The sequence below is a fragment of the Plectropomus leopardus genome, chromosome 5, assembly GCF_008729295.1.
Source record: "Plectropomus leopardus isolate mb chromosome 5, YSFRI_Pleo_2.0, whole genome shotgun sequence".
NCBI classification, from domain to species: domain Eukaryota; kingdom Metazoa; phylum Chordata; class Actinopteri; order Perciformes; family Serranidae; genus Plectropomus; species Plectropomus leopardus.
In genome coordinates this window covers 27,849,592-27,873,633 of record NC_056467.1, presented here as the reverse complement: position 1 = coordinate 27,873,633, position 24,042 = coordinate 27,849,592, and the positions used below count along the sequence as shown (strand labels likewise).

Genomic DNA, 24,042 nt, shown 5'->3' with positions numbered 1-24,042 from the left:
CGCAAATAAATGTATGTATGCAATAATAATATTAATTATTCTTATTAATTTTATTATCATTAGTAGTAGTAGTAGTAGTAGTAGTAGTAGTAGTGTTATTATTATTTTGAAATACTGCACTAAGTAGAATTTTGATAAGAGCCATATTACAATATTTTTAGTTATTTTGTAAAAATTAAAAATTAAAAAACCATGTAGGAAATGTTTGTATGCAGACATTTTTCTTATATTGCATTGTAGAGCTGTTGAAATTTCAAGAACATACATTTTTTAATAAAATACTTGGTGTGTGCATTGGACTGATACTCGGTATAGGCAGATACTGTTTATCAACTTACTCTGATTGGGATCGAGGATAAAAAACTTGAACAGGAAATCAATGCTTCACATATATCTTAATGCCTCTTTCTGCTAAATGCATGTAGATTGAAGCTGAGTTCTGTGAAACCAACACAATGCACTGATATGAGTTGACCACTAGAGGGCAAAACTCTACAAGACATTACAGATTTGTGTCAAAGATGCTATTCAATCTCCAGAATGTGGTCAAGGCTACTCCCTCTGCAGATGAAAAAGGGAGACTTGGAGAGAGGCTTTTTTTGGAAGGGGGAGCGTGAGCCCTCCTCAAGGCCTGCTTCTCCCTTGATAATTGTGTCTAAAGAGAGTGGAAAGAATCCCTGAGACAGCAGGAAATGTGTGCCAATGGGGAGTTAAGCGCCAGCACCATGACTACCTCCATTTAATAAGCTCTCCTTTACTGATCACTGTGTTGTGTTTGGCAAGGAGGCATTCCATCCACTAGAAACCCATTTGGCTCCTGACACTATCACACTGATTAAAACGTTGTAGTCGGCAGCACTCAAATGAAATTGAGATAGCCAAACTGGCCTTTTGCTTGAAGTTTTGTCCTGAACGTATGCTTTTGCAGATAAGCTTTCACCATTGTGGGTGTTTTAGATGTTATATGTCCTTGTAATGCATATTTCTTCCCTTTTTTAGGCAGCTGTGCACTCTAAGTAAAACCTCTCTCTCTTGTGGAAACAAGAATGCTCTCACTATGCTTGAGCTTCAACCAAGTGCATGCATTTGTCATGAAGGAGGTTAATGTGCACCAAATCCAAGTCAACACACGCTGTGTATACAATGTCAGTCAATGTGTTGACTTAAAATGTTTCCCAGGGTGAAATGGATTAGAAATCCAACAGTGCATTTGAAGCTATTACTTAGCGGACAGATTCTTTGCAGAGGGTGAATCTCTACAGGGTGGTGACTTTGTGGTCCCAGAGTGTGTGTGTGTGTGTGTGTGTGTGTGTGTGTGTGTGTGTGTGTGTGTCTGTCTGTGTGTGTGTGTGCGTGTGTGCGAGGATGATAATGAATGGGGCTGAAATTTGGAGAACTCACTAACGAGACAGGATTACAAAAAGAGTTGAAACTCATCAGGAGTCACAAGCCATTTCACATGAGCTAATATTCACCTTCTCGCCAAGTTCAACCCACACAGCAAACCAAGCACGACAAAGAGGTTACACAGGGACTAAAACATCAAAACAGTGGTTTTTCCTGTTACTCTCGAAAGCAGAGTCACTGGCTTTGATTCTCTGTATCCAGTTATCGAGACTGTGAGAAATTGTGAACATCACAGAAATTTTTCCTGCAGAGGTGCACTATTGAGGTCTTGTTCCATCTTTGTTGTAAGACAAACCCAATGAGGGGTGTTTTAGCATGTACAACTGAGTAATCCTCTCTGTCATCCCGATGTGTCATAAAGCTGTTTTCCATGTTTTTTTCCCCCCTCTCATTCTTCACAAGCTTGTTGTTAATGAATACCACATGTGGCTCAGGCCTCAGAGAAGGAGCGGAGTGATTTAGTCTCCCATCCTGCGGCAGTGCAGGCAGCTGACAGTGATCCAGGCCCAGCCTCGCCGGCTCTCACACTGCACTTCCTCCAGTCTGGACTCAGGACGCTGTCCCTGGGGAGTGCTCGGCATCTGGACTTGGCTGCGGCTCCCTTTCCCAGGAAACAAGTACTCCCTTCACAGCACTGCCGGAGTGACCTGGTAGGCTCAGCCCCCGTGGCCCCACTCTTATCCTAACTGAGGGATGTGGTGCCACAAGATCAGCAACAAAAGTTGAGGAATCACTATTTACTGCAAACAAAAAACCCTTATCTTAAGTTGCAGTTGTAATTTGGGGTTTTGCATTTTCAGTAAGGAGAGCAATCTAATCTTCAGAATGTACGAGCTCTTGTGTAGCATTTAAATGAAAATCTGAATTAGCCAACGTTAATCACTGAGATGATGAAATTGCTGCCAAATGTCTGTCTTCACTTGATCTAACAGTGCTGTCTTATGCTGAGAAGAAGTCACTCTGGATAAGATTCTCTGCCAACTGTTGTAAATGTAAAACTGAATGTAAATGTTTAGATAGGATTAAAATACAGGCACACATTAGTGAACCACTTTCAAGGGATTGAGAGTCAAACATACAAAGAGTAAAAAGAAAACTCTCATCACATGATTAGTATTATAGAAACCAAACATCTAAAATGAATAAAGTATAAATCTATTGAGGAGCCCTTTCAGTGTAGCAGGCCGGATTACATTGTGAACATTAATATCAAAAATGAAAATTAAAGGAGCTGTATGCAATATTTAGAGCATATCTATGATACAGACTCTGGGCAGGGTTGTATACACACGGTTCTCAACATAGACGCAGCTGAGCCAGTGGCTGGCAGCTAACAGTGCTAAATCCATCAGCAGCACTAACAACGGTCACAGTGCTGAGAGAACCAACATTGTTGGGAAGGACATCACCATCCGTATATCACAGGTAACAGATGTGTGAAGGCAGTGCAAAGTGGTGTCGATTAGCTAGCTGGTGGGACACACTCACATGCACTTATATACACCCTCAGCTGGACAATAACTAATGGCCATGCAACAACAAGCCAACAGTCAGCCGTTGGTCAACATCAGGCCTTTGCTGAGAGCCTGTCGCCATAGTTTTGGCGGTGTGTCCTGCAACACTGGATGGCACTTATTGGCATCAGATCCCTCTGACTGGCAGTTCAGCTCAGTGACAGGAGGAAAAACCGAGATGAGGTACGCAAACCAACGACTAAAGTCAAAAGGGAGTGAGATGGACACAAACTTTTGATGTTAGGTAAAAAACATTTTACTTGTTTGTGCTATAGTTTGGTAGTGCAGGGTAAATATAATTTGTTCTGTCAACATTGGTTTGTGTTGTTAATGTGCTAACTGGATAACTAGCACCTTGAATGTGTCCTGTCACTCTTCCAGTTTCCCTTTTTGAATAACAATTACAAACTAACGCCACCTGCAGGTACAGAGAATTATTTCCTCTCATGCAGGTGCAGAACATACATGCAAGTTGGCCTTTGGCTGTACATTCTACAGTGTGTTAAGTGCAACACAACTTTCGCTCTTCATTGCCAATAGTTCTTTGATGTTGGCTTCAGACTGTCTGGTAGGGGTGTGCCATATCGTATCGTTCATGGTAATACTGGTATATTTTTTAAATGATTTTAAAAAATGCATATCACAATAATGGCAACATTACCTCTTGACGTAGTGACGTCAGAGCATGCTCTTAACTTCCCTCATAATGTCCTCCTGATTGCCATACACCTGTTGTCCTCTTGGCTCACTCTGACATTTTTCCCTTCATTTTAGAATTTAGGGCCAATAGACCTTGTTTACATAAGTATAAAAAACATATTTTGATGGAAAAAGATTTCATTTGGGTTCAGATTGACCCCAAAGACAACACAAGGGTTAACAAAACTCGACTGATGGCCACAATGTAGACTGTGGATAGGGGATGTGGTGTTACACACTCTTGTGTGCAGTAGGTGCGGTATGCACCTAAACGTTGTTTGCGATCCACCAGTAACCAAGCAGTGCACAGCAACAACAAGCATGGCGGAAAGCGAAAGTACCGGCTCCGCAGAGGGGAGCAACTTCAGTAGTGTGGAATTGGTTTGGTTACAAAAGATCAGATATACAACAAACTATGGTAATATGTGAGAAGTGCAACAAGACTGTAACAACAAAGAGGGGCAACACATCAAACTTAGTTCACCACTTCAAACAGAAGCACTTTAAGGAGTATGAGGAGAGCCAAAAATCCAGCGAGGAGAGCACAGCAACAACATCAAATGCAAAGTTCAAGCAGACAGCATACACTGGCTCACTGAATCTTTTGTAAATTGCACAAATGAAAACGTCTACGCTAATCTACAATTTAGATTTGTGGTTGATTTTTATTTTGTCGTACGATTTTTATTTGTACAGAATCTGAAACTCACTCTGATCGTTTTTGTTTGGTTTTCACTATATATTTTAAGGCAAACTGTTACATTGCTGACATATAAAACATAACACTGTGCTGCAATTTTATGCTCTTGAAATTAATTTTAAAACATCATATTTTCTATATATTTTCTACATATTTTTCAGTATTTTGTCATATCATCAAAAATATCGTTATCTCAAAATTACCCTGAAATATCATAATATTCTTTAAGGGCCATATCGCCCACCCCTAATGTCTGGGCCTTATCATGCACGCAGGTGGGACAGTCTACCGCAACAACTAACAGAAAAACTCAGATTACAACTACAGACTGTGTAATTAAAAGCCATCAGCCACTGGTTTGTGGACTGCCATGTTGAAGCCTCAAGTTTGGCATTTCGTCTGTCACTATTTTGGTTTTCAGGAGCTAGAGGTGACCATATTTGGGCAAGAGGCTGGCGCTGTGGAGGAGTGAGAGGTAGATCTGACTGGATGCCGAAAACACTGAAGGCAGACACCCTGTAACTCAAAGCAGCCCCACCCCTAATAATGCATTATTTTGGGCCTTGATAAAATGTAAATGGGTGAATTATGAAACTATACATGAACACTGAAATTAGCTATAGAGGCAAAAACTGTTAACCAGGCTGTAAACATGTTTATTTCTGCTGTAAAATTGGGCTTTTTAACATGGCGGTCAATGGGGATTGACTCACTCTTGGAGCCAGCCTCAAGTGGCAATTTGATGAATTGCAGCTTTTGGCACTCCAGCATTGGCTCCATTTATCCTCTTTGGAGGCTGCCTTGATTGCAACACACAGAGAAGCAGTGTGACTACATTCATCAAATCAAATAGTTGTTTCCTGCTATAGTTTGCGATGTTTGAAATGTTGCAGAGAGCTCCTTTAAGAGATGGGTGATTAACTCAAACACCCCAGTTTGAGCTAGAAAATGCATTTAGTGTCAGTTTTTCTGTAAAATAATCCTTTCTACAGCAGTGGATAAAGTATTGATATTCCAGAAAAATTCCGAACATTTTTTGAGAATGAGGAGAAAACCAATGCACCAGGATTGTCTTTCATTTTGCCATTTATGGAACCCCAGAAAAGTAAGTCTTTTTTACTTTCTTCAGCTTAAATGCACAACACAGCTACCCTACTGATGTGACTAGCTAAATTCTGTCCTTGAAAAAGCATTGCCAACCAACCACAGTAACTCAGGTTTCATAATGCATTAGTGTCCTCTACTGTAAGCTGCCAGAGAGTGTATTCATACTTTGTGAGTGAGGTATTTTTTTTGTGTGTGACCCTACAGCTAGAGAGTTGCATAGTCGTGGATTTGAATTTTGACATGTTTGACTCAGCAACCGATTATTAAACTGTAAAAAGCTTCAAAAAAGCTTCAAAAAAGCACAGAATCGCACGTCTCTGGCTGTACAAAAAAGGTCCTCAGCTTCTCTCAGTGGGAGGAAGCCCACTGTGAGTTGCTAGTGTTACAGAGGATATCAGGGCACTCTTTCAGGACCGTTATTTCTCTGGCTTTACTAATTCAATTCACTGTGGGAAGAGACTCCACTCTCTTTTTCTCCTCTCTGTGAGCTGTCCCCTCCTCATTAGCTAGACATTTAACCCTGTCCATGCTGACTGCACAAGACAAACACTATTATCAGCCTTTTTCTAAAATAATAAGGTGGCTAGTCTTCTTCTCCAAAAACTCCTATGCTATCATATCCCCAGTTTTATGTGTGCATATATTGTTTGTTCAAACAAGCTTCACATTAAAACACAATGTCCTTGGGAGAGCTGTCTCACTGAGCCTTTACCCCTCATGAACTTGAGCACAGTTGCATGTTCTCAGCATTTTAAAGACCGGAGGTGACCGAGCTTTACTTTCAGGAGTGCCAGGCTTTGGAAAAGTTTGGTTTTATAACAATTTATCAAAATCCATTTTAATTTTAATCTCATTATTAAATATCCAACTCTTCAAAGTCTCTTCCCTCTTACCTCTCTCTCACACAATTAAATTTAAATTTTACTGCTTATAATTTACATTTTAAACAGGCCTAATCAATAGAGCCTCTTTTTCTTTTAACTAAATATCACCTGTGCTAACACTAATAATAATACTAATTCTGACAAAACCAGTACTTTTACTTTTGGACGATTTTAATAAATGCATTGTGTATATAGTAGAGCTGCAACAATCTATTTATTGATTAGTTGTCAGCTATGAAATTAATTGCAGACAAATTGGATAATTGATTAATTGGTTTAATACCTTGAAACCTGGGCAAATTGGCTTGATCTCTTTCAAAAACATGGGAAGAAGGCAATAAGCCACTTAGAATTGACCTGAAATTTGAAAGAAATGAGTAAAAACATTAGCAAATTAATTAGCAAATGGGAAAATTAAAAAAAGAACAAGGAAATGTAAAGGTACTGCAAAATGATCATAATTCCTTTTACAATAATAATTGAAATGTATGATGAAGATCATTTTAAATGTAGTTTTCTGGACATTTTTCCCCAGCTATTTTTACAAATATTTTTCTTAATCTACTAATTTTTATTCAATTTGTGGGACATTTCTTGCCAAGTTGCTCATTGCCTTTTTTAAACCACATTTTTGAAAGAAATCAAACCAATTAGGGTTTAAATGTTTAAATACTTGTGAAAGACCCCTGAATGCAATACAGGAAAGGTGATGTCGATCCAGGTTACAAAGGGTTCAGCAATACAAAAAACAAACAAGATTCCAGCTTTCTGTATGTGAGTATTTTCTAATTTTTTACTCCTTTATCACACTAAACCTTGAGGACAAAACAAGACATTTGAGGGTATCACCTTGCCATTTTAGAAACACTAGTCTACATCGCCACAATTTTCTGTCTTTATGGACAAAAACAGAAGAAAAAAAATCAAACTTATCACTAAAATATTGAACATATTAATTAGCAGTGAAAATAACTATTAGCTGCAGGCTTAGTATATAGAAAATAGTCCTGACAAAAATGTCAGCTGTCTTGTTAAGATCATTTACCGATTAAAAAAAAAAAAAAAAAAATATAGATATATATATATATATATATATATATTATATATATACACATAGATATATATCGTGTGTCACTTACACTCATAGAAAGCTTCCTATAATATTTTAAAAGGGACAACCAATGAAAATGCCATAAACCATACATTGTTTTTGGAGTGTAAATGCCTCTGCTGGTAGTAAAACTGGTTCTGTTTTACCCATGTGTGATGATGTATTTGTCGTTCTACCTTGTTTACTTCCATGTCTGAATACCTCCCTCCCTCTCTCCCTCCTCCCGCCCTCTCCAAGTCATTCAAGCACTTCCCTTTATCTGTAGAGGTTATGAGAGCTCTCTTGTGTGGCTTGCATTATCATTTCACACAAAGACAGCTACAGATACTGTTAGAGCAAAAATGAAAGAGGGGACGGTCTAAATCTCCCCAATCATAACAAATCAGTGATTCAACCTCCGGCACCAGGCTAAGCAGATTACTGTCATTTTCCACCACTTGTCCCTTGTAGCTAACAACCTCCAATTAGCAAATCCCGCTGTGCATATCTGTGCCCTGACGGGGAGCCATCATGACAAGCAGAGAAATTAGAAGTCCTGCATGTTAATCTACCATGCTCTGGCAATCTGTGTCATCGTCAAAACACTTTCAGGGGAAATACATATTCAAGGGAGTCACAACAGCAAAGGCACAGTCAAGCAGCTAGAACAATGAAAATCAACTCCCAAAACAAACAGAGCTGCATTGTGGCTGTTTCAGACAGCAGGTTGGCAGCTGCGAGCAAACTGCGGAAACCGATTGATAAGGAAGACTAAAGAGAGCGTGCGTGACTGCTGTGCACCATGCTACTATACCGTCTGTAGAAAAATGCTATTATTTACTTTGAATATAGAATGCAACAAAATACACAAACCACATGTCTAAAATATCCTAAACAAATAAAATGATACAGGAAATTTGTTATTAATCAATACTGTACATGTGAGTCACGACACTGCATTGGAGCAGTAGTTGTTGCCATTAACTTAAAATAGACCTCGTAATTTATTGCACTAGCTGTGTTGTATACTATATTATACAACGATGTTCAGGTAAAGTGGGACATCAGGTAGAGCGGGTACTAGAATGATTCTATATGCACAAAACCAACACCAAAACTGCATGGTTTTACATTGTTAAAACCATAGAGTGTATAACTAATGGATGTAGCCACCATGACATTACCTATTGGTGTACGGACTGCCGTTTTGAAGACTCAATATCGGCATTTCGGACCATAACTAACAATATTTGGATGAGACATTGGAGCTGTGGAGAAGCGAGGGCTTGATCTGACTCACACTCTGTAGCAAAGACAGCCTGTCATTTTCAAGTTGCCCCATTCTTAAATATGCTAAATAGCAAAGAAGCCTTTTTTTTAAATCTGAGAATGACTGTCCCACTTTACCAAACAAGCTGTCCCACATAACCTGACCATGCTTCTTGAGGGCGAGAGGGGGTTATGACATTTTTGAAGGTGTGTAAAAAAAGCTGGTGTATTCTCATTTCATTTCAATATAAAAATGTTAGAAAGGCAATAGTGATTTATAGAAATATCACTGGAGTGAGTTAACAGTTTTTTGTACATCTACTGAGGCATAAACCAAAAAGTCCCACATATTCTTATCATATAATAGTATGCTATAGGCACATGTTGCGAAAACCTTACCTCTAATGGCATTGTGTTGACTCATACATGAAGGTAAATATGTGATTCAACCCACCTGGTGCTGCACGTTAATATGATGTCAGAAACTGACATCATATGATGCCAGAAACTGACATCATATTTTGGTTGGAACGAAAATCGGGTTGATGATAGCCTTTTTTAATGTCTACAGATGTTAAAAAATCATATTGTGAGTATGTTTAAATAAGGATGTTTTGCAGACGTTGGGTCATCATTATTCCACGTCAAATGATGTTGAGATGGGACATTTGGAGAACACTGGATTTTGGTTAGGCCTACTTAAAAACACAACTTAAAACCAACAAAACATCAGTGTCATCTGTCATCAGTATTCTACATCAATTTAACATTGGCATTAGACATCTTTACACTAAATTTTGGAAACCCAATGTCACATTCTAAAATCAACCAAATTTCAGCGTCTCAAGTTGTTGGTGGACGACTGGAATGAGACCTTTCAATTACAATTTTGTGTACAGTACCATTGCATTCCTCTATAGTTGTAAAAAAGCTTTGGATATGTTCAAAGTCGTCAGTCATCAATCTAAGCTCAAGGCCATTTTGCCCCCAAAACATTTGGACATACAAGGATTTCAATTAAAGCAATCCTGTGTGAAGTGATTTTGGACAGAGCTCTTACCTGTCGCTGTTGTGACAATTTGAATGGCAGCCCTGCAGGAGCCGACTTGGGCTGTAGGCAAAGAGCACCTGACGTGGAGATCTGTTGGTTCTGGAAGTGGAGAGCTGTATGTTGCTGATTCTGGCTGGTTGATGGCTGCTGCTGCTGCTGGGCTGAAGTCTTGTTCACTGAGCCTGCCATGATAGGCATTGTCTGGCTGGCAGAATGGGGTGCTTTAGGGCTGAAGTGCAACGTGGGCTTGCTGCTGAGAACCTTTATGTCCAAATGATGGGAGCCATTGTGGCCGTTTGACTTGAAGAGGCAGTTGTTGATCCCTTTACTCTGAGAGCCAATCCGCTGCTGGCTCAGTGGGGCCGGGCTAGGGACTTTGTCCTGGGGGAAGGGGCTGGTGGAGGAGTGGGTGCTCATGGCAGGAGCCCAGTTGGTCAATCCTGCGGGTGGTGTTTGGTGGTGGTGATGGAGCAGAGAGCTTGGCTGCTGCTGGTTGGCTGCCATCTGCTTCAGCTGCTCTGCGTGGGATATTTCTGGCCAGCAGGGCAGGGCTCTGGGGTGTCCTGCCTGAGTATTAGCCTTTTGCGACGTGGTGGTAGAAGAGGTGCTGGTCAGCGTAAAAGAGGGTCCTGCCGAGGCCGGTCGAAGCTGTGGCGAGCCACCATGAACATGGCCAAAATCTGGGGAGTGCTCCATCTTTATTGGCTTATCCATTGTCGGGGAACACAGACTGGCAGCTGCTCCTGCTGAGCTTGGCCGGCCAAGATCCAAACCAAATGTATCATCCTGCTTCAGCATCCTCTCAAACTCCAGGTCATTCAACGTTGGCACTGTCTTTGTCAGCTCATCAAAAAGATCCTGGAGCTCGGGGTCAATCTGACCACCTCCTTCATCTTTGAAGTCAAAAATCATGTCTGCATTTGACTGACCACAAGACTGGACCTCAACAGGCTCTTTTTTCATTTCTTTCAGGGTCATGTTGAATATGTCTGACCCCACTCCATGGGGCATCATGTAGTTCTTCCTCTGCATGCCCATGGTTGAGGATCCTTGCAAGGAATGCGACTGGGTTAAGTTATGGCTGCAGGGCCCGTGTCCGAGACTGCCGGCATCCACACGGACCCGCTTAAAGTCTGATCCAGAGAAACCACAGGAGAGCCCGTTCTGCTTTGGTCCTGGTGCATGTCCCTCAATCTTCCTTCGCAGAGATCCTTGAAGCTGCAAAACACAACAAAAAGGAGTTTAAAAAACACTTATACTAGTACCTTCACCACACATTTATTTTGTTTATTTATTATAAAAAGGTAAGTGTTTTTCAGACTAGAATCACCGCCATGGGATTGTTTGCCTCCAAACACCAGTCAAGTTGCACTTATAGTTTACATCCATGTCTGTGAAAATGTAGATGCTTCACACCCAGAAGATCCATACAATCACAGTTTCAACAGCACAGTTTTAAGGTGGACACTCAAAATTAATGCCACCAATTCAGTTTCTGACCAAATGTTTCCCCTCTGAGAGATGTTGTTGAGTAATGGCCAGAAAAGTGGGTTTTTTTTGTTTGTTTTTTAAATTACATTATGATCTCACAGTGAAGTTGACCTTTGACCTTTGGGATAAAAACTGTCATCATTTCATTCCAACAAACAACTGTGTAAAATCTTGTCATAATTAACCTAGAAATTATTGAGTTATGGCCAAAAACCTTTGGCCATCAAATTCTAATCAGTTCATTCTTGAGTCCAAGTGGATGTTTGTGCCAAATTGGAGCAAACTGCCTCAAGGCCCTCTTGAGATATCAAATTCATGAGAATGAGACGCAAGATCACAGTGACATTGACCTGTGACACCCAGTTCTCATCAGTTTGTTGTTAAGTCTAAGTGGACGTTTGTGTCAAATTTGAAGATTAACCCTCAAGGTGTTCTTGATGTCACATTCATGAGAATGAGATGAATGCAAGGTAACAGTGACCTTGACCTTTGACCACCAAAATCTAATCAGTTCATCCTTGAGTCTAAGTGAACGTTTTTTGCCAAGTTTGAAAAAAATCCCTCAGAAATGGCATGGAAAGACAGACAGACAACGTGAAACACAATGCCGCTTGCCATGGTTATCGCCGGCGTGGGGGAATAAAAAGACCTCTATAGTGATGAAGTTTAAATTTCAGAAGATTAACCCACAAGACATCATTTTCATAACAGGACTTTAATTATTACTCTTGATTAAAAAGCCTTTTGAGCCAATTTAAATCATAGTGATAGTTCTGAGAATGGGTGCCTTGAATTTTACAACCAGCTCAGAGTACCACCATGTAAATTAATTCAATTTCACAATTTGCTCGGAGGCCTGAAGATGCTGCACACTTGACCAACTTGAGAAATTTAGGAAGATTACTTTTATTTATAGACAGTGTTGTTCATTCAGTAGAACTATTTCAGTGATGATGTCTTTAATGCTTTATTCTTCTGACATAAATCTACCACTGACATGGCTTTGTGAAATCAGTCAGTCGCATAGAGATAACAACCATTCAGATGTAATTTTATTTAAACAACTGTTTTGATATGATGTAGTTGCAGTGGATTGGCTGAGAAGATAGCGAGGATTCTGATACAGTCGACAGACCGCATAGAGAAGAATAGGGTCTTTGTTTCCCTCATTTGCATACATTATATTTTTTTTTCCATTGTGCTTCGTTAGATAGCAGAGTTTCTCCTTTGTGGCTGAAATTCTGCTTCACATGCGGCTGCAGATATCTGACTTCCCTTGTCCTCTCCCCATGTCTTCATTTAAGGTATCTAGCACATGACTCATCACTCTGACCACTCACTAACATCTCCATAAAACTGAAACAAAATGTGCATGCTACCATAGCAGAAACTTAGATTATTTATATTTTCAGGAGCATATATTCCCCAGTCAACAAAACAAAGGAGTTTTTGCCTCACTGTGAGTCATTGACAACAATTCAGTGAGAAAGAAATTGTCTATCCAGTGGCACACTGTTGTATACACAAAAATGACTGATTATCTGACCATTTTTTAATGTGGTGCCTGCATGGAAAACAAAATGGCTTGGATTGTACACCAACCTGAGCACAGGAGAGGAGTATCAGTGTGCTGCATATTTCACTGTGGGAACAAATTTGAGTCATTTCCACCTGCTGGCACACATTACATTAAGATGATTCATAGCCTGAGGGTTTGGAGTGAATCCTGCAGTTCACTACATTTCTGCTCTGTTCATGTCTGTATTATCTCTGCTAATGCTCTTAACAATTATTCAGAGATGCATCTTCATATTTTAATCAAGGCACAAATATATCTGCGACTCGCCAAGCCTCCCTTAGTGAAACTAATAAGTGTGTAAGTGTTTCAACATAGTGAAAAGATGTGGATGGATGATGATGTTTATCGGGTTGTACTGAGAGGGGGAGGGATACTGAAATGATCAACTCTATTCAGAGGATCACACCAGAGGCTTTAGCTTACATAGTTAACGTTTGTGCAGAACACTTTTAGCACAGCAGGAAAATCAACTTGCAAACACCTGAAACTTGAGCTCCATGACAACAACCAGTGTGAAGGCGGAAGAAAAACTCGCGTTCAGAGATAAAAAAGAGAGCTGGTGTGCATGTGACTAATGTCAGAGTCAAGCAAGGGTGACCTATTTGTTTCCTCTTTTTTGTCAACATTATGTTGTCACTGTAGCACTGCAGCTGGAATCACAGCCCAGTTTTAAAACTCTTTTGTTGGGGCATTTAATTCTGGTGCAACTAATTCTTTATATGCTGTCTTAACTGTGCAATAATGGTGCAATAATTCAAATACAGCAATAACCTGCAATTATTCAACTGTGCAATATTCTTAAAACTCTTACATTTTTATTTAACATATGCCACACATATCGTATATTATATATATTATTGTTTTTATTCCTATTTATGTATATATTGTGTTCTACATTGTAGCATTATACACATATTTTATATTCGAATTTTCCATACTATTTATACGCTGTATTGTAGCAGGCACATAGTTTTACCACTTTACACACTCAAAATATTATACATACTTATAATCTTTGACATTTCATATACTAGTGTTAACATTGTTTTTATTATTACTGTCTTTATATTTTACACACTTCATATATGTACTTATTGTTACTTCTATGTGTCTTGGCAACACTCTGATGCCAAGTGAAAAGACCACACTTTCCCCATGGGGATCAGTAAAGTATTTCTGATTCTAAGACCTTCATAATGTTTTTGAATGCACCAACAGTGACTGTAACTGTGTTACCTAACATGGTAATCCAATTTAGCAATTTCATTTTAAACAAAGATGACAAATAACTCAGTGGTATGCACTGTATTGCCACAAAGTTTTGAATTTTGAAATACTCGCATCATGGAAATAAATATAAGGTATGTAATCATTGTATAACAATAACATTAATATTTAATTGATTTATTTAAATTGCACAAAATTTGCCATTATTGGTCCAAAATAGAGAGTAGGAGGTATGGTCTTGTAATTGTAGTGCGATTCAGTGTTTGTCAAATAAATAGTACATTTTTATGTATTTTTAAATAATATATTAGCATTTTGTATATTAAAATTTAATCAGAATACGCAATGCTTGCAAAAGAAAAGTAACTACTATTTTGAGGTTAAATATACTTTCCCACAAAAGTAAACCTCAGTGGAAAAGTTCTGAACAGGGACTTGAGAGGGAGAAAAATCTTGTCAGATGATGTTATGACTCGCTGGATGATGCCGAGTTAATAGAGAGAATAACAGAGACACACACAATTTTAACCTGGAGATGTTCCCTAAGTTCATCTACATTAGGTCTCATACACTAGCGCTCTCTTTAAATCTTCGCTGATATCCAGACTATTAAACATTCTGCCTCTCCACAGAATATCGGACATCTGTTTTTCTCCAAATGCATACGGAAACAGGCCTTCTAGTGTGTGCAGCTCATGCACACTTTCTCTCGTTCCAGAGGGCTCTTTCTGGAGAAAGACAGACAGGAGTACTCCTCATGGTTCAAGGCACTGTCTGAGAAAACACATCATGAATAATGGAAAGGACAGTGGATGCACTGCAAAAAGCCATTGTGAGAGACAGGGTTGCCTCACTCCTGCCTCTGTGCCATTTAAAAATGGACTGCAGTCGAGAGCAGTTCTTAGTTCAAATTCAAAACTGAAGCTTTTTAGAAAAGTGTGGTCGAGATTTTGTCAAGGTTACATCACTGTCATATGTGCGTCCTTCATTTGGGCAAAAAAAAATTCAACCTTAAACACACTTATCACATTTCAACAAATAAAGGACGGTCCTGTTCAGCTCTCAGAAGCAGTGGCCTCTTAGCTGGCCTGAAATCCTCATGACAGATCTCCATGTGATCTGAAAATAGATTTTTTGATTAACATTTAATGAGCTCAGAAGCTCTGAATCACTTTGAAAGTGACTCCTGCTGCATGAGAGGCTGAAACGTATGTATTATATACTGATCATCTTAGAGATGAAAGCATAATAGCATATATTCCTTTTCTGTGTTGACAAACTGTAGTTCACCCACTGTCAGCATCTCAGTTAGTAGTAGGCAGAATGTTTATTCAAGAATTTTATGAAAACAAAACTGAAGCTAACAAAACTTCTTCTAAACTTCTTATTGCTACAATACACAAAAAGAACACATTATTGGGCTCTTCTCATGCAGTATGTATGTACATCTACAAAAATGCACCAGAATCCATACATGCCTGTCATGGGCCAGTAATTCTTATATAACCCAGGTAATAGTAAAGGTTGCAATCACTTGAAAAATGTGCTCAGAAGAAATGAACAAAGTATTATAAAGAGTGACAGTTTGCATAAAGGGCAGGGTGGTGGACATTACCATGGAACTTAATTTTCCTTAACCTACACAACATATGTAACGTGACAACGCCCAACCAGCCTTCCTTTCCTAAACCTAACCTACGTAACTGCGTCACATAACGATGTCCAATCATAACTGTTTTCCTAAACTATCTTTACTTTCCTAAACCTTGCCTTCATAAATTTTCATTCAGTACACAACTCTACATCAAACCACATCAAACATGAGGACACCAAAACCATGATTGTTTTTTTTAAAGCTCACGTACATTATTTTATGTTGAGTATGTAACTATATGTTAAGTACGTTACGTTATGTTATGTTGCATTGCGTTGCGTTATGATGTCCAATCATGTTTTGCTTCCTAAACTTATCCTAACCTAACCAGTAGGGGTGCTTATTTGTTAGATATAATACGAAGCATCATATAAGGATATGTTGAGAGGTTTTAAAGTTTTTCCCTTTAACAAGGTTGAACATTTTGTGGAATTAATCTATTTTATGTGCTGTAAATGAACTCCTTGTGGACTCAATTTCCCAGAAAATGATTTAACAAAGGGATTTCATTTTTGAACACCTTTTCAATACTGCTTATAGACGCCGTTTGACGATGGCAGTAAGGAACCTGACCTTGGCCATGTCAACAGAGGCTATCTATTCCTGGGAGCTGGAGGGCTGGTAGCCCATGTGTCAAGCTGAGCAGTGTGGTGATGCTGAGCATTGTGGATGGGGCTCCGGGTGAGCCATCACGGGGATGCAACACCAGCCCTCCTGGTACCATCTGTCAGTCCAGTGGCTTAGCCCTCAGAGCCATGCATACTTAAAGGGTATAGGTTTGAGAGCGTTCAAAGGTTTTGTGTTTGTGTTTGAGCATGAGAGTGTGGTTCAACAAAAGATCCGAGCTTGCCAGCCTTTAATCTATTCACCAGAGCCCTGAAACATGTTGCAATCCGCTCCTACGAGAGTATCAAACCTTCCTCTCGGCATCTGACATGGAAAAAACAGTCCCAAAATAAAGGAATAAGTACGACTATTGTGTTCCTAGGGAGACATAATATTTATGCGATTCTGCAGGTTGCATACTGTTGCAAGAGGGGATTTCAGCTCGTTTATTGCCAGATAAGAAACAAGAGCCCTCAGACCACTGCCAATGATCAGCTGTCATACAAAATGCAGTTATCTGCTTACAGAATGCTGAGAAACTGTGGAGGGCTCATTTTAATTACAGGGTTTCTACTTGCTGTCTAAAGCTGTATGCCATTATACTACATATATCCAGAGAAATTGAATAAAACATCCTGGATAACTTGAAAAGTTTAATTATTTATAGAAAGGTAAGGAAGCTAAGACTGAGAGTTTCATAATAGATTCACTATGTACAGTCAAATCAGGTCAAGAGGGAGGCTGTCACGTTCTGCTTCATCTTTCCTGTAACCTGTTTTCTTTAATGCTTGTTTGTTACCAAGTTATTATTACTCAGCACATTTCAGGTAACAGCATGGTATGCGCAATGTATTTGATACTATGAAACAACAAAAATGTTCCAGAACAGCAACAATTAGGTGCTTCCAACAGGAGAAAATACTAACACTATTCTGAAAAGTTAGCAATTTAGTTGGATTCAAGCTTAAATTTAAGGTTCTTTTTGGCTTCAAGCCTCACATAGATCTAATTTAAAGACAATATTTGCATTGCACCAAGAATAAAGGAAAGGTATTACTTTAAGGGGCAAACTGAGGCAGCAACAAGCAATTATAACTGAACTTATATCTAAGAAATATGCCACACCAGCATATATAAGGTGTGTTTTATGACAACCTTGCAGGGATACTGAACTACTGAGGCAAGGTTTAGCAGAAACATTAGAAAGCTCCCTCTTGGTGATCTTAACAGTTACTTTTAACATTAAATTAAAACAATTTTCAGTATATTTTGGTGGATAATTTAATGGCTAAAACTGGCAGGCTTGACAGTAAATTACAAAAATCAAGGTTTTTTATTTTCTTTATCTCATACAATAACACTTGGAATGTAAATTATTATATTCCCCTAACAAAAGAACATATTTAATCTGTTTCTATAGGGCATGTGCCATAAGGTTGCACAGGGATGTGAGGTTCTTGGTGTGCTTCCCTAATCAGGTTGGCGCGTGTTGGGACGAAGCAGCACACTGCAGAGGTGGGCTACTTTTGGCTCATCAGCACTTTGCATCCCCACACTTCCTGACACAGTTGTATTAGATTGAGGCTGCCCTCCAGAGAGCAGGCAAGAGAGAAGGATGAGCAGCAGCAGCAGCAGGAGAAAAAAGAGAGGCAGCTTTGTGGCAGCCTCTGGGAAATGGGAAGAGATGATAAGAGCTCCTTTGAAGAGAAATCATCCATTATGTTTACTGAAGGCAGATTTTTTTTAAACAGTTAATGTAGCTCAGCTCCAACATTCCATGGAGCAACTTGCTATTTTAATAAAAGCAGCAGCTTGCACACACACACACACACACACACACACACACACACACACGTACACGCACACACACACACACACACACAAAAAATCCTGTTGGAGACACTTCCCATTCAAATATCGTTTCTCCATTATCCAAATGTGCAGATTAAAAGCAAGCATTCCAATCAGTTCTAGCTGTGGCATGCCTTTTGTTCAGAATCAAGCAGATTTGTTTAATATGATACCCCCCCCCCCCCCACCCGGGGCTAACAGTGGCAGGAGGAAGCAGCTCTGAAAATATGTGTGGACAGACCCCAGAAGAAAATGTGGGGCCCCTTTAAAAAAAAGTAACAAGCAAAGCTGGTATCTGTGCAGTCACTGGTCACTGCACATCCATTACAGTGATGAGAGCAAGCGGAAAAGGCATGTAAAACTGCTCTCAGATAGTTTACGTCATTAGTCAAGCTGCTTTATAAGACAATATATTCCACCCCTTTTCATTTTCTAAAACACTATTTTTTTGTTGACCTGGACTGGATGTAGAGTTGTTCTGATACCAGTATGGAAAATGCCTCCAATTACTCCTTAAACTGGGATCGGGTATTGGTGAGTACACAAGTCAATGCACCAACCCAATACCATTTAATTGTATGCATACAAAATCAAAGTACTATTTTAAGACTACCTCTGGATGGTTACGATATTGTAAACCTTGTTCTATTAGCACAGATGGAGCACTCTACTGGACTCTTTGGGTAATGACAAGCACGCATTTGCACACTGACAAAAGGATAAATGTAGCCGGTCAATCAGGACAAGCCTTTTTGTTTACATACCGACCCTGCCAGCGAGTGGCGTTGGAGCGACAGGGCCCCTACGGAGAGGGCTCCGCTTGTGTTAATAGAGCTAGGGTTACAGTATTGTAAACTTTGTTCTATCTCCACCCTCTACTGGACAATTTGGGTACAGTGGGTGGAGCCCAATGACTGAATACCTTGTTGTGACAGAATATCAACTGGTGGTAAGAGCTTTGGCCTAACCTTGCAGGAATCAAAAGACAGTGTGCAATTCACCATCGCTGAAGAGAAAAGTCTGATTGTTCCAATATACTGCACATATTTGGGCAGGTACATCCTTTTTTCAGTGAGTGAATGTATGCTCATGATTAGAGGAATATTACCCAAAGAGTCTTTTTTGAAATTTAGGAAATGAGTTAGTAGTAAACAGTTGTTATACATTTAACACAGTGGCATTGTTGTACATAATGTTTATTGAATATCTTTTCCTGTTAGCAACCAACTGACTGGTCCCTGACTGGGGAACCACTAGATGTGGTTCCTCAGATTCCCAGGATGGCAGAATGGGCGTGAAGTGATCCTGGGAACAAATATGGGGTGTGTGAGTGTATGTGGGAGGGGGTAGGCAGATTCTGTCAAGGCATCACCGCTGCACCAGCTAGGCCACGCCACTGCAGACGTACCACAGGTCACCAACATCGCAGTGACAAGCCGTCACATCACATCACCGATGGCCATGTGGCTCACAGAGCTCCTGACACTGCTGTCGCCTCTCATCTACATGTCATTCTTAACCGTGGAGACATTTACTGAGGAGGACCAAGGGCTCCCTGGACTAAGGAGCAATCCCATGCAGCACACATCACTGTGGCTTCCAGAGTAAAAGGAATCCCTTTCATAAATGATTTAAAGCTGGAAAACTACGGGATGTGTTCAAATTTATCAGGCATAACACACAGAGCATAGTTAAAAAATCATTTCCAGGTTGCCACATCCTGATCTTTGGCCACAGTGTCATTTTTCACATCCAAGACTGCCACCTTTGTCTTCACTTTGTCCCACCATTTGCAAAGCCAAGAGGAAGTCCCAGATAACCATACAACTCTTGCATTCCAACTGCATATAAGCTAAGCTGCTATTGTAGTGCAAAGGGTTTAATTTAGTGGTAACACAAGCTTAAATTCTCATTGGTCTAACACCCTATGAGCTGGAAACACCCTCGATCAGCTCTTACTATTCCAATCCACATCTGAAATGCTGCACGTTATGCGCCAAAAATGACAGGACATGATGTATCTACCATGATGACATGTTTATTTAAACTGGTATACTGTATGTGCACTGAGTCTGATTAAAGTGTGAGCGGCAGGAGGTAAGAAAGTATTTTCAGGCTGGGAAAGTGCTCCAGGGTGTGGGAAGGTTAACATGAATCAGAACATTAAAGGATTCCTAACAGCAAAGGCTTAGGAATGAGGAATTATCAATCCCTGCAGACACCAGAGGTCACTGTGAGCATGAAAAAAATGAAAGAAAAAGTGAACAGTCTTGGATGTTAGGATTAGCTATTTATTACATTAGAGACGGACAACAACAGCCCCAAAATACGGCAGCCTGTGGAGCTACGGGACATAGGTTAACACATTAGGATCTTTAGATTTTTATCACATTATATAAAAATACATAAAAATGTAATGACTGAAGGGGTGAAAATGTAGCCCCATAACAAAGCGGACAATCTGATAATTTCAGCTTCACTGAAAACAAATCCCTTGAACAGGTCTAGGGTACTGTTTGTACCCTTAAAAGGCCATTGCCATACAACCACAAGTACCTTTTTCCCAGCAACCGTCAAACACAAGGCCTGCCTCCGGTCATGCCACAGGAAAAGGCCCATAAGCGGGGAACAAGTTCCCTTCCTGTTTTCAAAGACGATTCTTATGGCATGCAGAGCCGTTTCCTGCTCGCTAGGCTCATTTCACCATCTCAAACATCTGGCTGCTCTTCAGCATGCAGCTGCAGCACGGTGAGAGCCAATAGTGCCACTGCTGAGTTGAGCAACACAGTCCTGAGCCATTCCAGTCATTTCTCTGGCCACTAGAAACAAAACCATCATCTTGCTTCACTGCAAGGCATCCCACAATCATGAACATTTTGGGGGGATCTGCAGCAATCTATTAATGAGATCACCTTAAATTCTACTGTATTTATAACTTGTTTATGTTTCATCTATCAGTTACTTGATATATGAATTCCTTGATGCTCCCTTTCAAGCACTGCGACTACAGTTCCACAGCAGGAAACAATATTTGTCAATATCTGATGTGATTGCAGCAAAGTGCTCTTTAGCAGCGTTGCCGTGGCGATTTCCCAGTGAAACAAGGATCCATTTTATATCCCGTGGGAAACCTGGGCTGAGTGGTTAATGCTGTGCTAATGCTGCTTCACTCAGCCAGGTCTTGATAAGCCTCACGCTTTTAGAGAGGGGAAACACATTTAGTGCTTTAAACTGCTCCAAAGGAGAAAGCTTGGAAAAATCCACTAGTTGAAAAGGATATACTTGTTGAGTTTTGTCATCTCTCTCAGCTTTCATTTAAATTACACACACATGCATTAGACAGGCGAGCAGTTGTGCTAATCTGAGCTCATGCTCTGAAACAATCCTCCACTGGTTGGGTTTGAAAAGGGACTGCTGCAGCTAGAAAGTAAGAAGAAAAAATAAATGAGTGGGAAGCTTTGTTTGACTCCCACTCCTATCAGTTCTGACATTCCAAATAAGGTCTGTGTAGACCGGTGCTGGCAGAGACGGACACAGAAAACACTGCAGAGCTCTCACAGGCTCCAACCAAGGAAAAAGTGTGTGTGGTAGGGGGAGCATTGGGGATCATGGTGCAGAAAATATGTGACCTCTAAAAATGTATCATCAGCCTGACATTTCCCAGAAGGACAAAAGCAAAACATCACATGATACTGATGTATCTTAAATATTAGTTAGATACCATCCATCCATTAAAAACAAACAGTTCAGTTTAATTCATAAGTGTTTGCCTTGATTTCAGATAACCCTCGCCCAAAAAACAAAACAACTGACAGTCTTTATATAAAGTTTTACTACGACAAAAAAAAAAGAGAGAAACCCAGAAAAATGGGACAAAATATTGAACAAAATGTGTGCCAAGATTTTGTTTTATCCCTCTTAAAGTTCTGTTAATCAGTACTTTTTATTAACATAAACAGGGTTCCTACAGCTTCAGGCAAGTGGGATTTAATCCTTTTTAAGACTTTTTTACTGCTACTTGGAAACCACTTTAAGAACAATTTAACATTTTAACTTGAGGAAAGGGCAGATTTTTTACCTATCAATTTCAGCTTTTTCAATGCACTGTCAGAAAAAAAAATCATAAAAATCTGAACTCCAATGTCTGAGCATTTTAAGTCATTTGAAAGATTCATAAAGGACATTTTAATGCCAATTAAGGGTTATTAAGGATCTGCAGGAAGCCTGATGAATTATAATAAAGGACTTGCCATTGGTAATAAACTCAGAGAATTATCATTCAACTCCACAGTGCATTTGAGCTTCTTTTATCTCATTGTTTTGGTTACAGCACATTTACTGTTTCTTTTCTCTTACTGTCTCTATCTCACCAATCTCATCAACCGTTTCTTGCAGCAGGCTGCTGGTTCCAGCAAACAAGCTCTGATAAACCTACTGTGCAATGCATTCCCAGCAACAGAAATCAGACAAAGTAGACTAGCTGGTAAAGAAATTGCAATATCTAATACCCAAAGAGCCTGAATAGATTACTGAATGGGCCTACTGGGCACAGGGCCAGGGTCAAAATGTCACTCAAAGAGACATGTACCAACCAGGGAGAGAGTCAAAATTATGACAAAAAGATGCAATGGAACTGAAAACAGACACAAAATAATGACATGAATTAGCAAAACAACAAGAAAAAGACACAAAATGACTAAAAGGAGACAGAACTACCAAGAAGGCCATAACAAATGACTTCCAAGAGACAAAAATTGACCTAAGAGAGACACAAAACAACTCCAAAGAGACACAAAACCACAAAAAGATGTATAACGACTACAAAGACACACAAAACAACAACAAAAAACACCACAAAGTATGTGTTTCCTGCTCCTATCGGAGAGGTGGTGGGGCTTTTTGCATATCTTTGCTCATGGTCTCATAATCTGCCCACTCCAAAGAGACAGATATTTTTTCTAGGAGATGGAGACCAAAACAGAGCTAAAAGAGGAGTGAATACTGGACTTGAATTTGTCAGGTGGCAAGGAACATGACTCCCTTGCTAATGTTTAACAGATACAACAGTGGGAAACTGATTACTAACACATTAGTCACAGTAAATCTGTACGGTGATGTGGTGTCAAGACTGTGTCAGTTCTGCCTTTTGTGGTCACAAATAGAAAGAATACAGCTTTACGTATTAATTTGTCACTTCCTGTGCACAGAGAGGTACCATCTCTGTAGCATCTTAGCCTTTTATTCAAGGGCAAAATGGCATTTTCAGTATATTCCTGCCTTAGCCTAACAAGGGTGGCTTTCATGTAAAAAGTAAAATAAGTATTGTCCTGTAAAGGCAGAGTAATACAAAAATCAGATTTCATTCCAAGGGTTACCTAAATTGCCTTTCCATAAAGCCCTGCAGGTATGGAGCTCACCAATATGTGGGCAGGCGGTGCTATGTCTCTGAGCAAGTTTCTGCACGCAGGCAGCTATGTTTGTCTCTAAGTGGGCCTTGTGAATCAACGCTTTAGGTCTTTTTACATGTCGCAGCTGGTGAGAGAGAGACAAAGTGCGCTCTCAGGTAATCTGTCCAAGTCGAAAAAACAACTTTCCCATGATGTGATCACTGCCATTCACTCAAAGTTTAGGGAAAACACTAAGCAACCGTTGTGATTTCAACCCGATTAAGAGGATTTGTGCTGATAAAGACAGGTGGAAAGATCTCCTAAGCATGCTATCTTATCCATAAATAGTCCCTAGCAATTAAAAGTAGGTCTTCTGTATCTACTGTGGCATCTGGTCAAGTAAACATCTCATCTGTTGCTTGGAGATGGATGAACTGTTCTTGATGGTGAACATTTTTTCTGTGCTTTAAAGGCCAAGTTCAAATCATACTACTATCAAACATACAGACTTATCTAAACTGCCTGA

General features: G+C 39.8%; 1 protein-coding gene across 1 annotated transcript in view; it reads right to left on the bottom strand.

Moving 5' to 3' along the window:
- Positions 1 to 1,837: 1,837 nt before the first annotated feature.
- LOC121943478 (mastermind-like protein 2) overlaps positions 1,838 to 24,042 on the bottom strand; it is a 47,059-nt gene continuing 24,854 nt past the window's right edge. Inside the window, exons 2-3 of the mRNA XM_042486999.1 lie at positions 9,731 to 10,939; positions 1,838 to 2,089 (exon numbers count right to left, since the gene is read on the bottom strand). Coding sequence (XP_042342933.1) covers positions 1,838 to 2,089; positions 9,731 to 10,939 — 1,461 coding nt within the window. The remainder of the gene's footprint in view (positions 2,090 to 9,730; positions 10,940 to 24,042) is intronic.